Raw genomic sequence first — 17,124 nt, forward strand, 5'->3', positions numbered from 1 at the left:
TTTTCCCTGAAAAACAGTTTAGTCCCTCGCTTTTTAAATTAAACTGGATAATCCTTATTCTCTTTAATTCTCACACAACAGGTCCACACAAGGTCCAAAATGAATATAATACCTCTCACTTCCTCTTTTTTTTATTATTTCTCTATTTTCTTTTTCTCTTTTTTATCTTTTTATTTTTAATCATTTTTAAATTTTTTTTTTTTTTTTTTTGCTTCTCTCTCTGCTCTTTGCTCTCTCTCTCTCTCTCTCTCTCTCTCTCTCTCTCTCTCTCTCTCTCTCTCTCTCTCTCTCTCTCCGCTCTAGTTCCCCAACCCCAATTCCAACCCCGATCCTATTTCCAACCAGGACCGAGCTCCACCCCCAGCCCGCCACTTAAACCCCCAATCTCTCACCCTCATCTGCCTCTTCTGCTCCACCGAATCCCAACCCCCAAACCAGATCCACTTCTAACGCTCCATTTGACCTGCAAAATGGATGATGTCGGCCATAACGACCTCGACCCGGAGAACTCAGAGTACAACTTGGAGCTCGAACTTGATGATGCCCAACAAACTCAATTTTGGGTTTCTCCGATTTTGCTTTGCTCTGAGCTCACTTTTCGCTGAGAAATCTACGATGACGGAGGTTGCTGTGATGGCGAGTCGTATGAGCTCACAGCTCGACCCCCAACCCAGGATTCAAGATCGGAAAGAAGAAGAAGGAACGTACTTGAAGGAGGGTGAGGAGCGCGATTCTGGCAAAATCCTCGACGGCGAGGAATTTGTGATGAGATGGGGAATTGGAGCAACTACGGTGACAACGATGGTGCAATTGCTGCTTCAGGCGAGACCGACGGGATCCTCCTCCTCCTCCATATCCTCCTTCTTTGGAGGATGACTCTGAAGTTGAAGAAACACCAGTGTCTTCTTTGGAGCTTCCCTGCCTCATTTTGCTCTTGCCTTGCGTTGCATGCAGAGAGAGAGAGAGATAGAGAGAGAGAGAGAGAGAATAAACAAATAAAAGAGAGAAAAATTAGAAAAAGAGATAGGAAAAAAAAAAGGAAGTGAGGGGTATAATAGTCATTTTGGACCTGTTATGTGAGAATTCGAGAGAATAAGGATTAAATTGTTTAATTTAAAAGGTGAGGGACTGAACTGTTTTCTGGAGCAAAGTACAGGGAGTAACAAGTATTTAATCACTTAAAAATTGTATTATTCTTCATGGTGGGGAAAGACTTTAAGTCGGTGGGTGATTGATAAAAGAAAACAATGCTTTAGCAAGAATAACCAAAGAAAGAGGAGGCCACACTGCCCACACACCCTAAATCTGAAATGGAATGATAAGGACTCTCTCAATTAACATTTTATTACTATATTATTAGAATGAAAATAGCTTTTATAAAGAATAACATTAGCTTTTATGAAGAGTGATAGTAGTTTTCTTAAAAATAACGGTAGTTTTTTAGACTCAATAAATTTTTATAAATAATAAAAATAAAAAATACAAAGTTATTGTTTATAAATATTAATTTTTTTAATATTTTAATAGTTTTGTTAAAGGAGAAGTTATGTAAATAGTTTCAAGGGTCATTGATCCAAAGCCCCAAAATGAGCAAAAGTTATCCCACTTACCCCAGCAGGCAGAAACAGATAAGGGGGAATTATTCCCCCCTTATCCAATTTAAACTAAATTGACATTTTTGCCCTCAGCCTAATTAAAAAATTACATCATGCCATGTTTCTCTCTCTCTCTCTCTCTCTCTCTCTCTCTCTCTCTCTCTCTCTCTCTCTCTCTCTCTCTCTCTCTCTCTCTCTCTCTCTCTCTCTCTCTCTCTCCAGCAACTGTCGAAAATGCACTCTCTCTCTCTGATGAAAGAGCTCGCCGAGAAAGCTAACGTGTTGAGGACTAAACCTCCGGTGTTGCGCATCTCCGGCGTCGATCCACTCCCCGATCTTCACCTCCGAGGCGGCGTCGAGTTCTTGGCCTCACCGAGCGTTCGATCCACTCCGCCATTGCTCCGGTTCTTGACGCAGGCCGGTGGCAGAGGAGAAAGGAGAAAGATGATTTGGTGCCCAGAGCTATTCTCTGGGTGCCCAAATCAATTTCTCTCTTTTGTTTTTTTTTTCATTTTTCTTCTTTGTTTGGTAAAATGGGGCAGAAGGCCCAGAAGGAAAGAAAAATGAAAAAAAAAAAAAAAAGTTCTATTAGGGCAATAGACATTTTGAATTGATGTAATCTTCTCATTATTTTTATTTAATCAAAGTTTATTTGTCTAAATTTAAAGAGATTGGTTCTCATTCCTGCGACTAAAAGTTCTGTTGGGGGGCAATAGATATCTATTGGGGGGCAATAGACGTCTATTGGGGGGAATTGCCCATCTATTGGGGGCAATAAACATTTCCAGTGAGGTTTTCAGAAAAGTCATGTGGGCGGCGGCCGATGACCGGATTCCGGCGACCGTTGACCTGATTTCGGCGACCGGTGACAGGGATCTGGGGAAAGTCGGCCGGCGACCGGCTCCGGCGAAGTCTCCTATGGTTTCTCTCTCTTCCATTATCTCTCTCTCTCTCTCTCTCTAAATAACAAAGGTGTGAGGCTAAAATGGAATTAAAAAAAAATAAAAAATCTTAATGGGGTATTAGGGAAGACCTTCTTAGAATGTTTTGTGTAAGAGGGAATTAAAAAAACTTAATGGGATAAGTGGGAAAAAAATTCCTATAAATGGGGTAAATGGACAATAACCCTAGTTTCAAAGAAGAGTAAATTAATTTTACGTTAAAAAACTATGACCTATTTTGAATGTAATCCGAACGAAATTTTTTGTTAATTGTGGTCTAGTGACTAGGCATCCACATCAGCTCACTTTTCTATAGTAGCATGATGAGTCAATTTCAAATTTTCCAAATACCGAATTTACCTATAATAATATTACTCAAAACAGTCAATAATTTATGAGTCAATTAATTGAGAGGTAATGTTGTTTTTCAATTAATTTGATATTCATAAAAACCATACCAATTATAATATATCATCAGCACAACAAAACCCTTAATTGATGCATAGTCATTAAAAAAAAATTATAACTAAAATAAAATGATCATACCTTACCATCATTTTTCTACACCCTATATCTTGTCTTTTTTCTTCTCCTTTATTCTCATTACTTTCTTCTTGTTTTTACACCTTCATTATAGAATTGTCATGTTGTTCAACTTCATTATACAATCAAATAGATATTTCAGATGGGTATTCATAAGAATGTTTTGATCCATCTAAAGAGGTAATATTCTACATTGTGCATATCTACCTTTGCACCTTAAGATAAATTGTACAAAGGAGAGAAATTATGGAAAGGGAGATGCATTTTTCATATCTTAAAGGAAAGGCAAGTTTGGATGATTTTTATCTTTCTTTTTTTATGTACCTTTTGATTAGGAACAATGTTAAAATTAAGTTTCTCTTTTTTCATTACCTTGTGCATAGATATGTTTGCACTTTTGATACCTTCTTAAGGGGAAAGAGAAGCTGCAATGATTTTTTTTTGGGTTTTTCTACCTTTTTATTAGGAACCATGTTTAAACTACCTTGCTTTTTTTTCATTACCTTCTGTAAATATATATATATATATATATATAGGAGCCCGTTCGAGAGCGGACGTCCGCAACCCAGAAAAAGTGCGGACGTCACTGCTCCGGCCTCGATCGACGGGCGACGGCGCGGCGCGGCTCACCATGGGAGGCCAGGGGTCTTGCGGAGGGGTCTGCGGTCGGGTGGAGTCGCCGGCGACGGGTTTTGGGTGCTGCACAGAACCTGCAGTTGCAGGTGAGGTGGCTGCCCAGAAACCGGCAAGCCCGACCTCCTCCGACCTCGAATGGTGCTCAGAACGGTCCGGGACGCCTCCGGCCTCCCTCCTGCAAGCCCCGCGCCACCGTCGCCGCCTGGAAGTCGCCTGCTGTGTCGACGTCCGCACTTTAGCGACAGTGCGGACGTCCGCCCTTGATCGGTCCTGTATATATATATATATATATATATATATATATATATATATATACAGATCTTATCCAGAGTGAGGCCTCACTCTGAAATTAATGTGTGAGATTGGAGTTTAGGGTCACTTTTCGATCTCATATCCACATCTCGACCGTTCAGTTTTTAGGTACTAATATATAGATCATCTCTGTAAATTTTCAGCCAATTTGATAATCTTTAAGGTATCTAACTCACTTAAACCAATGGACGAACTGAATCTATCAATCCTAAACCGTACTAGCTTTAAGGCAGTTATCAATGCCTTAACGACCTATTACAAAGATAATATTCTAGAAATGGAGATCCATTTTTGCATATCAATAAACAAAGATAGAGTAGTATTGGTTTCTTTTTCCCTACCTATTAATTAGGAATAATATTAGAACTCGATCGTGGAGTAGTCTATTACTATATCTCTAAGTATTGTTGTGTCAATGATGCTACTTAGTTTGTCTTAGATCATCTTTAGCAAACTCTCTATTTTGGCTCATTAGCTATTTTGGAGAGTATGTTTAACTTTTTATCTATTTTAGTCAGTGTTCTAAAACTCGGCCGCCTAGGCGCCGGGCGGTGACTGGTGAGGCTCCGACTCGATTAATGGCTAATCGGTGCTCTTGGGCGGTTTGATTTTGGGCGGGCGCTTGGGCTTCTGTGCGGCTGGGCGGAATTTTCTAGGCGGTGACTCTGGGCGAGTCTCTCTCTCCTTCAGTCGACAACCACGCCTCTCTCTCTCCTTCAGTCACCCGCGCCTCTCTCTCTCTCTCTCTCATTCCTTCAGTCATTCACTCTTCTCTTTCCACTCAACTCTCAATCTCTCTGGGTTGGAATCGAGATTCTGGGTTTTACTGGGTTGGACGAATTTTTGATGGTAATTGCTTCTATGTATTATCTTTTGTGTGGACGCGGTGACTGAACAATGATAAAAAGAAGAAAAATTGATGAAGAGAGAGATGAAAGAGAATGTGCAGGTGGTCGCTGTAGGTTTCGCGCAAGAGATGAACAGACGAGAATGAAGTCAATGAACACAGTAACACGAGCAGGGTACTCAAAGGGAGAGAATTCTATTAAAAAAATGTGTGGCTGTTGTTCGTGTAGAGAGCGAGAGAAGAGGGACAAGTGGTGTGAGTGTGACGCATGTGCAAGCCAAAGTACAATTAAAAGCATAATTGAATATTACTTCTTCGGTGTTTGCCTTGTATAATTACAATTAAATAAATGTTCTGTTAAACAAAAATTTAATAATTTAATTAAATATATATTTTTCCTCCTCTTATTTTATCTTTCTTTATATATATATTATAAGGGAAAATGCTCATTTACCCAATTTTAGCTTAAAATTTGCCCACTTGCTCCACCAACTGTTTTTTAACCCCATTTACCCAAAACACTCTAAGGGATTATTTCCCCTTTACCCAATTAATTCTTTTTTATTTTTGTTGAGACTTTTTTGCCCTCTCCTTCTTTTTCACTTAGAGGGAGAAGTCATCCTCCACCTTGCCGGCCTCTGGTGACCAGTGGCAGGGCGCCGGTGACCGGAATCCGGCGAACGCTGACCGGAATCCGGCGACCGGTCCCTAATAATATCCAGTAACCATATTATTGCTCCCCAGTAATCATATTATTGCCCCCCAATAATCATATTATTGCCTCCCGAAAATCATATTATTGCCGTCCAGTGAATTGTATGAACTCCCAAAACAAAAATGAATACACTACAGGCACAATTGATCAATTTATAATCATATTATTGGCTCCCAATAATCATATTAGTGCCTCCCAATAATCATATTATTGCCCCCCAATACAAAGTCCAATGTCTCTACTGTCTCCCAATAGACCACCAAAAATGAACCATTTTGTAGGATTCACAGATAATTTGACTTTAATACATAGAAAACAACAGGTAACTTATCAAAACACCACACTATAGTGATCCCTGTCCCTCGTATCAAAGTCTACTGGGGGCCAATAATGTGTCTACTGCCCCCCAGTAGCCAGGAAATGTAATCTTATTATTGCATGATCAAGTTACTTGTTTTAAGAAAAGATCAAAAGAAAAGAACAGAAAAAAAAAATCTGTAGATTATAGGAACTATACACATGATGAAGAAGTGAAATATCTGTAGCTATTCACATCCCAAAAAAAAAATAAAAAATTCTGCAACAACCTCAAGTGAAACATGCCAGAGCCTCCAAGATCTTATTTCACACTACAAAACCCATAATTGGACACCCAGAATTTGCTTTGGGCACCAGTCTTGGGCACCCGCCGGAAATCCAACCTGAAATCCCAGCCTTCTCCGATCGAACCTGTCTCCTACTCTCCCAAACCCGAACAACACTCCTCCTCACCCGACCCGGACCCGGCTCCGCAATCATCAGCACAAACACAACCGCCGCCACTGTCGCACGCTCCTCCTCACGGCTCTCCCGACTCGCCGTAGACCAGAGAACACGCTCGGTTCATAAAGTACGGCCCTTCCATAAGCCCGGTGTCGTACCCGGACCGAGTGGCTCCGTTGCCGGAAGTTAAGGTCTCCGAGGAAGGCGGAGAGGCGAGGCAGGATGATCTGGAGAAGGAGAAGGAGAAGGAGAACCAGCGCTGGTGGCGAGTATGCAGGCCTCGGACGACGGCCTCGGGAAGCATAGGAGAGAGAGAGAGAGAGAGAGGCCGTTGTCAGCTTGGAATTGAAAGAGGGGAGAGAGAGAGAATGGCATGCTTTTAATTTTATAATGAAAATTTGTCTAAAATAGTCTTTTTATTTTTAAATGGGTAAGTGGGCACAATAATCTCTTACTGGAGTAAGTGGGCAATTTTGAAGCTGAAATTGGGTAAGTGGTCACGACCCCATATTATAAAAATAAAATAAAAATAAAAATAATATAAAACCGCCTAGGCGTCTGGGCGCTAGTCACCTGTCCACCGCCCGACTAGCGCCTAGCGTTTTTTCGAACATTGATTTTAGTAGCTGCACCATACTCCTAAGTGACTCTCTATTATAACTTTTAGCTATCTCGCTCCTAAATATAGAGAGCGAGATGAGACTCTCTATAATTCAAAACATTCATTTTAAGTTATTTTATGTAATTTATAAATACATTTAAACTATTTAATCTTCATTTAAAAATGATATAAATTCAAAATTAGCTAAAATAGAGAGCATTGATGCAGACGTAATTCTAAAGTGACTAGCTAAAATGACTTTTTAGCTAATTTAGCTAAAATTTGACTCAAAAATGGCTAGCATTGCTAAAGATGCTCTTATTTTTTCTTTTTTTACTCTACTTGAGAATTTATTGACCTTTCATGTGGGTATATAAGATATGTTTACATAGATTTAAATACATATTATTTATTATAATTAATTTCATTGAGTAGATTTTAGGATTTTGAAATTCAAAATTTAAATTGAAAACAAAGTCCCGAAATTATGAGATTTTGATTTATTTATCTCGAGAGGCAAAATTGACAACTTAAAAAGTGGTTGGACTACAATGAAAATTGATGTAGAAAATTAGACCTTGATTACAATACCTCTTGAAAGAAACAAAGTCACTAATGGTGTGTTTGGATGAGAAAATTATAAAATCCGTAGAAATTTATAAATGATGAAATCTTTAACTCCATCAATCTAAAATTCCATTAATTGCAATTTCTATTGTTTGGTTGCATCTATTTAGGATTTGAAATGTGTAATAAATTAAGAAAGTTTAAAACAAATAAAAAGATAAAATAGAAAAAAGTCTTGTTTTGGAAATAAAAATTGAATACTGCAAAGGAATTCGTAAATGACACCTATTTTGGTGGAAATTGAAGTGAGAAATTTAAATAACGAATTCCTTCGTTTTTTTCCACAGAGAAATTTAAAATTTCCAATCTGATAATGTCAAACGAGTGAATTGGCTTTTAGGAATTATGAAATCCTCACTTTCAATTAAATTCCATCATTTTTTCCCTCATCCAAACACACTCTAAAAGTGATTGTATAATTATCTATAAAAAAATGCTTAGGTTACTCTCTTTGAGAGGTAGGTGGTGCTCGTGGTGTACGTTCTGCGGCAGATCTGCAAATTGGGCCGGAGAAGATGGGTTTTCCTTCTCATCTGATCGTTGGGAGATTGAGGGCGGCAAATTATGGGAACCTGGTTCCAAATCTTTCCTTTTGTTTCCTTTTTCATAGTCGCGTGTTATGGCAGCAGTGGGGATGATCCTGGTGATTGACTGCTTCATTGTATGTGGGTGGATTGTTGAGGTGGCGGCGGCGATCTAGGGGATCGGTCAAGTTTGATGGCTGAGGAGTTTTGGGTTCATCGCTGCGGTCTGGTTTCAGGTCTCCATGCTCGGAAGGGCAAATTGCAGACGATGGTCGAGGACTGCTGTGGTGGCACGCTCGTTGAGTGGCTTGATTAGCCTGGTTCTAGGCAGTGGTTAGGATGGATGCTGGCGGATGCAGGTCTCGCTGACGGCGCATGTGCTGTACCAAGGTGGCTGGGTCTAGACTTGGACGTCAGGGTGTTGGGTTTTTTATTTTCGCTTTCATTGTTCTTATGTAAGAACTTCCCCTCTATGGGGGAGGAGTTTGTAGGTTCTCTTTGAGATATGTCGCCAAGAATGTACATGATATCTTGGTCTTTAATTTTCTGGGATGTTTTACGGTAGTTTTTGCCTGAGCTTCATGATCTTTAAAAATGTTGAATTGCTTAGGTAATGACTCTTTTAACAGTCCTTCTAGGATTCTTTATATGTAATTTTGCTGATCAATACAATAAGTTGACATGTTTCTTAAAAAGAAACATTTTCTATGAATTAGATTGAATAATTAATTACTCGTCCGGTATATATTTTGAATTATAGAGCCATGGTTACTCTATGCTTATATGCCCCTTCTCGAAAATGAAAAGGAAAAGGAATGCACCCTTTTGGCCTTTTGTGTGGCATAGCCCTTAAATAAACATTTTCAATGACTAAGTGCGCAACTTGAAACTCCACTACATGCAAAAGCATATATAGTTATATACATAGTTGTGGCTCAGTATATTGTCCTCCATAATGGGATTATGCCTAGGTAACCGAAACCCTTTTACTCATTAGCTTAGGGTATGGTCAAGATCCTATAAATATATCTATAATTCCATGAACCATTAGACAAATAATTCCATGAACCATTAGAGCAATAATTGATTCCAAAAGAATAATTAGTTGCTTGTAATTTAATACTAATTAATCTAAGATATTTTTTAACACATTGCACGAGGAGCTAGTTAGCATTTTTAACAATAATATTTAGCATGTTAATACAAAATCCAACTTCAACAAATTAGTCAAACACAAGGGAAATTTTACAATATATTTAACTCGTGCTTGATTGTCATTCCTAACAGTACGTGGTAGTATTAGATATATTCTCCTCATCCCTCTACTCTAGAGTCTTTAAATATTGTTCATCATTTTTGCCTCTATGTCCTTATTGCCATGACCCAAATTGTTATGTGGTCGGAATATTTCTTCCCATGCATCAATAATTAAAGTAGGATCATCGGTGTAACTGCCCATGCTGCCATGTATCCCTGATATAAAAGGATAGCATAATTTTTATATAATTAGAGATCAAATGTTGGGACATATGAAAAAGGCTCAAAGCTAGCTAGAATGCACAAAAGAAATTCTTGCTCAAATGAAGAGCATAAAATAAATAAAGCACACAATTAATTAAATAGCTTCGATTGTCTTCCGCAAAAAAGGTAAGATAGCAGCAGGGAAAGGCAACATAATGTACCTACATTTACATCTCTAATTAGTTTTATAGACTTGTAACAACAGGAGTTTCGAACTGTACCATAGTCAATTTATCTACAGAAAAGAAAGTTAATCATGATTATGTAATTGTCAAATGATCAAATGCATTCCAGGTTACTTCGTGTATTTAACTCAAATCACGATACATATAAGTGTTTTACAAATTAATAAAAAAACAACTAGGTAATTAAATTTTCCGAGTTTTTCCAAGGAACTAGGTTAGGGAGGATATATATGACAATTTGTTGAGATGGAGTCAAAACTTATCCCCACTTAAACACATACATATAAATCTTCTACGAGACTTCAGATATATTCCATCCCACATTCCCACCTCAAAGAAAAGCGCATTAGATTTGGTCACTTTCGCAACAAGTTATTGCCTAAATAGTAGCATGATACCGCAAGATGACATAGCTAAAATATGGTCGATCTCGGGTGGTGTGATTTCACTTAACATATTTATACTAAATCATATTCCTCTATGAATTTCGAGGTTTAATTTAGTAACGTGGACTGGTCATGGCTGGTGGCCTGGGAATGAACTAGCTGTTCGAACGTTAAAAATTACCAGCAGGTTCTAGGCCTTCTTGTTCCTATAAACAAGTTCTAGATTTCCCAAGTTGGCAACATGGGCGAGAAGCTAAAGGTCTCAGAACTATAGGAATAATCCAAACCGATTTACTTGGAGTACACAATGAAACCAATTATTTAATAGGAGATAAAATTGCATGCTCGTTTCTGGTTAGGCAAATGGGGACAAAACACAGTTCATGGAGCTTATCCGTACAAGTTCAGAGTGAAAATGGGGAACTGTAAATTTTGATCAGTAATATAAAACACCACCCACACCATGCTTCCTTTGCTTGCTCCTCTGATAAAATATGAGAGAGGTGCATAATATTTATAAAAAGTCCCCAAAGATTTCCCAGATATCGTTGTCAATATTTTATTACCTTTAAGTTCAGTGCTCCCTGTTTTAGTGCTTGTTTGTTGACCTTATTCCCTTTATATTTATTCTCCTCTGGTATTACCTCGATCATTTGCTTCCTTCTCTCCAAAAATAGCTCCAACCCAAATCTCCCTTTCAGTTCTATTCAGTCTAGGCCACTTCATCATCGTCACTGTTTCATAATCACCGGTTACATATGAAGATCCAGTGTGACGTGTGCAACAAGGACGACGCGTCGGTGTTCTGCACCGCCGACGAGGCAGCTCTCTGCGACGGCTGCGACCACCGTGTCCACCACGCCAACAAGCTCGCGTCCAAACACCAACGCTTCTCGCTCATCCACCCCTCCTCTTCTAAAGAGTCCCCTCTCTGCGACATCTGTCAGGTATTTTGACACACATCGATCTCATCTCAACCTACAAAAGATACTTAGTTTAGTTTGTGATTTGATTAATCTGCGTTGCTTTTCAGTCTAGCTCTGATCTTGTGATGTGCGTTTTGTAGGAGAGACAAGCTTTCTTGTTCTGTCAGCAGGACAGAGCAATTTTATGTAGAGAGTGTGACGGTTCGATTCACTCTGTGAACGAACATACTCAGAAGCATAATCGGTATCTTTTCACAGGGGTCAAGCTCTCTGCTACCTCAACAGTTTACGCATCTTCTGATTCTGCTGCGGTTACTGATCTCAAGCCTCAGCCTTTGATCAATAAGAAGCCTATTTCAGTCTCCTCTGCTATTTCAAGTCCACCTTCAGTTCCTAAGATTTCAACTAGTACTAGTAACAGCACTAAAAGTGGTGGAAATTTGCTACCATACGATGGGGTTGGATCAATGAGTAGCATATCAGAGTACTTGACCGAGACTCTTCCGGGTTGGCACGTTGAAGACCTTCTTGATTTTTCGTCTAACCATCCCTTTGGTTTCTGTAAGGTTTGCATTGATTGATCGGTTTCTATCTTTTTGTTGGTTTTAGTTAAGTATTCTTGGAATCACCAAATTTGGGTTTTCGATCATTCTTGTCTATGGATCTGACTGGTTGATTGATGTGCAGGCTGACAATGGAGCTTTACCCTTTTTCGATGATGATATCGAAAGCAATCTGAGCTCTTTCTCGTCAGAAAACATGGGGATTTGGGTCCCTCAAGCACCAAATCCTTCTCTGCAACATTCACAAATGGGGTTCAAAGAGACCACAAAGGAGGCTACAAATATGAACACGATCAAAGCCAACTATAACAACAATTACAGATCAATGTGGAACGACGATTGCTTCACAGTTCCTCAGATTAGTCCTCCATCTGGTGGCTCCAAGAGGTCTAGGCCTTTTTGATACAATTTTAACTTTCAACCCGGCCCCTTAGATCTTTTCTAATGTTAATTTCCAACGGTTGTAATTTTGTTTTATTTATCTTTCGGTTTTTCCTACTACTTTTTGTATGAAGCCTTCTTCATCAAACCAGATGGGGTTCAGCTAGCTCTCCTTGCATGTTCTAGTCATTGTAAATATCAAAGAGTTTCTGCAGCTTGCTCTTGCTTTTCAATTTTCATTCAATTAGTGGAGTATGTATGAAAATGGAAAAGTTGCAGAGTACTTTGGTGTTGAAAATGGGTGAAATTGCAATATTTTTGGTAAGGAACTCAATACTAGTTGACTTTGACTCTAATAGTAGAGGACTTGTTGTAAGCATGACAGATCGGAACGCAGACAGCAGTGAAAGTTCTCTACTTCTCTTAGAATTCTCTGGAACTCAAGGGACGTGAGTCGTTAAATTAATCACGCTTTAGAGTGCAACATATATAACTGTTCAGGTCTCCAAATTTTCACTTCAGAACCCTGGAGAACGTCTTTTCGGAGTAGATATTTGATGATGGTAATGATGTGGAGGATGAGCAAGAACAGAGAGGCAAAAAGGGATGGCCTTGTCTTCTAGTGACGGGAAGAACCTTTTCTTTGGTATTTAAATAGGCAAGTGCGCCATCACTTTCATTAATAAACTAGAAAGATCGATTTGGTGCTGTAATCCTATTTATTCTCTCTAGCTAATAACCTCCTCCTCTTGCCAGCTACATTTGGTTAGTATTGCGTAAGGGGGGACTCGAATTATATGCTCCATATATGAGGGATGCGAGTCCCTATGGACAGTTTTCAAAACGTCATGGCAAACGTAGGTGGTTGTTAATCTGAGCTAAGACTCCCACCTAATAAATAACTTGACCGGTAGAATAGACTTCCCCCAACAAAAACAAAAAAGTTGTTGGAGAGGCACATTCGACAGTACACACGAGGCTTCGATTTAGAGACGAGGGAATGAAGCACGCATTGAGTCATCGAAAATGATTAACTTTGGTGTGATTTGTGATGGTGCTGCTGGTATTGCACGGTCAAAGAGCAGAAAACCCTTGCTAGGGGTTTTATTTGTCCCGGCCAATTTATAGCCACGGGCCCCTATTTTTCTTTCAACATTGAGATGAATATGAAGGTCCTTTTGATATGGGTATCATGTTGCTTCCATTCACTTGTGGTGGTTTAACATCATTAGGGTTGAAAGATATTAGTGGAGGCCTTGTTTTGTGCTCTTGCTCTTGATAATGAAGAAAGAAAAGATTTTGGTCTCTTCGTTTTACTCTATCTGTAGAAAGGGATACTTCCAACGAAAAATGAAGGTTGAAATTTGAAAATAATCCACGTGTTTGTTGAGAGGATTAAAATCTCACTTTTCAATCAAGATTTTTTTGGACTGGTTTGTGCCACACTTCTTTGCCATAGCACACCAGTTCTTGTACAAATTAACTTCTATAAATCAATCAATTTTTCATCTGTAAACATGTGTCCGACATTGAAACATGTTTCAAATGTCTTATATAAGCATGATAAGGTTTATTTTTAAATGAAATTATGTTTTGACTCCCACGCCAATATAGAAAATAAATAAATAAATAAATAAATAAATAAAATGGTCCACTGGTAAACATCTTTTATATTTTCTGAAGGTAAAATTTAAATCTGCACAAGAAACTCAACGATTAGACATACTATTCCTTACACCGTAAATGAATCATATATTGAAAAGCGCACATATAAAGCAATACAAACAACTTTGGCTCATGTACAATGCTGATCACCAGCTGACATTGTTTTCAAATTGAATAAACAAACTTAACAACTAGGTAACTCCAGCGTAACAACACAAACAGAAGCCAAATAGTGGATTTAAAAGACTGCAGCCACCTTGCTCGCATGAACACGTTCCCGCCTTTCTATGTAGTTAAACGGGAACCAACCTGCTTTTCCCTTACTTTCACCTTCAGCCCAACCATTGTTTGAAACCTGCTCAAGGACACGAGCATTTAACCTCAATATGAAAGAGGGAAAGAAGGAAGGAAAGAAAAAAGAAGCCGAGCATGCAAGAACCAACAATGGCAGTACCTTTCGGACAACAACATAATCCCCGAAAGACAAACTCAACTCCACATCAGTTACACCTTGAAATGTGTACATAGCCTGTACCAATTAAAAAGGAAGAATTAGTAGAAATTAAATAGTTAAAAAGACTAAACCTTAGCATCAACCACACAAATATGAGTACCTCTCCTAAGAAATAGTCCCTGATGTCTGTTAAATCATCATGGGTTTCAGGAGAAAAGTCATGGTTGACCTCTTCATATGAGGGTGGTGGAGGCATAGTATTCTCTGCAGCTGGACTAGGGGATGCTTCGATTCGCTGGTGTTCTGACAACATCTGTCCAATAATAATGTCTACCATCAACACTGATTTATAAATGAACTGGGACCCTCAAAAGGACAACTCCAAGATGTTTCATACCTCGCCTTCAAGCCGATCAAGTATCTGGAGGACAGTCTGATGATAATTGCGCTCTGCTTCAACCTTGAATGGGGAGGGAAAAAAAAAAGATGACATTCACAGAGTAAATTTCCTCTCTTTGTTGAAAAAAAAAAAACAAAAACAAAAACAAAAACAGGACTCAAGTAGGAAGGAGATGTGAATGAATTACCATGGCAATAAGTCGCTGAAGAGTCAACCTCTGTTGTTGACCTTCTACAGCTGCCATTGCTGCAGCAGCTTCTTTTCCCAATATTGCAACATTGGACTTTAGCTCCTGAAGTTTGGCTTCAGCAGCTTCTAGTTTCATGATAATATCTACATTACCTGCGGATTCCCGTACTTTGACTTGGCGTCTGGAAACATCGATAGCCTATCTGGATGCAAGTTAGAATACAGGGACAACCATGTAGGAGTAACAAAAAGACCAAGTTTCCACTTATGAATCAATTTTAACTACATATATGGGCTTGCAATTTCCACAAGACACCAATCTAATTTTGAAAAGCATCAGTTAGAAGCTTGCAATTTGAAACTGTTCCCATAAATTTTTCACAATAGACAGAAGGGGATAGCAAAAGCAGTGGTAAAAGAATAGAATACGTACATCCGGAAAAATCCTCCAACCATGTAAGCATAAATTCAATGTAATCCATATTGGCAGGAAAGGAAACAGAAGATACTGTTTATTTACCTGAGCTTCAGCTTCTTGTCGCATTCTACTGTATCGTTGAGCAAGATGTCGAGCATCCTCCAAGGGTGCACCCACTACCATCGCTCTTAAAGGCTCTGCAACCTAGAGAAACAAGTTGATAAGCTAATTACCATTGAAAAATGTAATTATAAAAGCCTGTAGGATGACACGGGCTTTTCTCTGAAAACACACATGCAACAATAAGCTTCCAGGAGACATGATCAAGCTTCACGAGTACAATTCACAGGTCTTAAATCTGATATACCCCATCAATTGCTTTCCTATTTCCACCCTTATTTAGAAAATCTCCAAGCACAGCACATCTAACTAGTAACAAGGAAAGCCAGTATCCAACCAGCTGCTACTAATGTTTCTCATGGTAATATCTAAAACTCAAGAATGTTCTCCATATAAAGATAAAAGGTGAACATTCTTAAGTTTCACATATACTATGGTTGATCTCGTGTGAACGCATGTAAAACACAGAATAAGAGTCCAGTTCTTCAACCATAATATGGTCAAGGACATCATGTATTCTGTAAATTATTCCAGAGAATCAAAAGCACCAAAATAAAAAATAATAATAATCATCTTGTGTGAGTTTATATTCTATCTACTGACCCTGGAATGTAATTCGTTTGATTTTTTCTTAATGATCATAGTATTAACTTTTGTTATACCTGTGTGCCAAGGGCTTTCAATAGAATTCCACACTCCTTTTCCATCTGGGCACGAGCTCTTCCAAAACTTAGTGCAGCGCGGGATAATGTGTTACCAGTGGTGCAAGTTTTTTCAGCACCATATTTCCTGCTATCTTCTGATAACTTGGTACCTGTTGTGACAATATTATATTCACAAAATACATAAAAAAAAAACTGAAATTGGCATTCAAATGCCAAAAAAAGGACAACAAACACATTTTATGAAACTCACCTATTTCAACTAGCTTTGAACCAGTTATAATATAACTTTCCACACCACGCACAATATCCCTTTGGTAATGCTGTTAAAGAGAAAACAAGATAAGGTAAAGAAGTAATGTTATCTGATAATTACTCCTAAGCTAGAAAAGTGTAGCAACCTTGCCGGCACGAGTTGATATGAACAACTTCTCGAGTTTCTGATGCTGTTGGAGTTCTGTTTCGTCCGCGACAACATTATCCGAACTCCCATATATGCCACCAGCAAATTGTTTGAAGACAGCCTGAAATCATTGTCTTTAAATCACAACAACATACCACTGAGCTTCTACTATCTAAGCATTAAGATTCAAGGAACATCTGATATAAACATATAAATGTTCCGAAACCAAAATGTAACCACAAAACTAAGCCATTTTGTGCTTCACTTTCTCATTAACTCAGTACAGTTTATACTACCAAGAAATAACACCTGGTTATATGAAATACAATACCAACGCCGCCCTAATCAGCTCAGAAATAGTATTCGATCCAGTTCTGAGTTGGAGCTGAATCAACAACTGACAGCTCGCTTATAAAACAAGAAAGCCCCCTATCTACGCCGATTATCATATAAATTGATCCACAACAGATTCGATTACGGAAAACCAGAGTGTTTCGAATCACAAAAAACAAGTGTTCTTCTTCGTTAAATCTGTTTCCGAAGAGAAATGGAAGCGAGAGAGAAAGAGTACCTGTTGCTGTTTAGCGACCTGATCTCTTATCTTCCTGATTGCTTCCATGGCTGCTCGGAACAATGGACCTTAGCTTTGGAGAAGACGAAGACGATTGGGTTCGACTTTCAAATTCTGCTTCAAATTTTTACTGTGGACGCTGATTATTGTTATTTTTATTTCTGGGTATTTTGAAAT

At 38.7% G+C, this 17,124-nt stretch overlaps 2 protein-coding genes across 2 annotated transcripts; one reads left to right on the plus strand and one right to left on the minus strand.

Moving 5' to 3' along the window:
- The first annotated feature begins 10,725 nt into the window (after nucleotides 1-10,725).
- LOC133736893 (B-box zinc finger protein 21-like) lies at nucleotides 10,726-12,298 on the plus strand. Its single transcript, XM_062164495.1, has 3 exons — nucleotides 10,726-11,142; nucleotides 11,262-11,687; nucleotides 11,809-12,298. Exons 1-3 carry the CDS (start codon nucleotides 10,954-10,956, stop codon nucleotides 12,085-12,087), a joined length of 894 nt encoding a protein of 297 aa, XP_062020479.1. The 5' UTR covers nucleotides 10,726-10,953; the 3' UTR covers nucleotides 12,088-12,298.
- Nucleotides 12,299-13,703: 1,405 nt separating this feature from the next.
- On the minus strand, nucleotides 13,704-17,124 carry LOC133738249 (SH3 domain-containing protein 2-like). The gene is made up of 10 exons (XM_062165731.1): nucleotides 16,948-17,124; nucleotides 16,375-16,497; nucleotides 16,227-16,296; nucleotides 15,974-16,125; nucleotides 15,294-15,395; nucleotides 14,772-14,972; nucleotides 14,582-14,644; nucleotides 14,345-14,497; nucleotides 14,185-14,259; nucleotides 13,704-14,085 (listed from the first exon to the last, which is right to left on the minus strand). The coding sequence occupies exons 1-10, from the start codon at nucleotides 16,993-16,995 to the stop codon at nucleotides 13,969-13,971; spliced, it is 1,104 nt and encodes a 367-aa protein (XP_062021715.1). The 5' UTR covers nucleotides 16,996-17,124; the 3' UTR covers nucleotides 13,704-13,968.

The sequence above is a fragment of the Rosa rugosa genome, chromosome 3 (assembly GCF_958449725.1).
Source record: "Rosa rugosa chromosome 3, drRosRugo1.1, whole genome shotgun sequence".
Classification (NCBI taxonomy): domain Eukaryota; kingdom Viridiplantae; phylum Streptophyta; class Magnoliopsida; order Rosales; family Rosaceae; genus Rosa; species Rosa rugosa.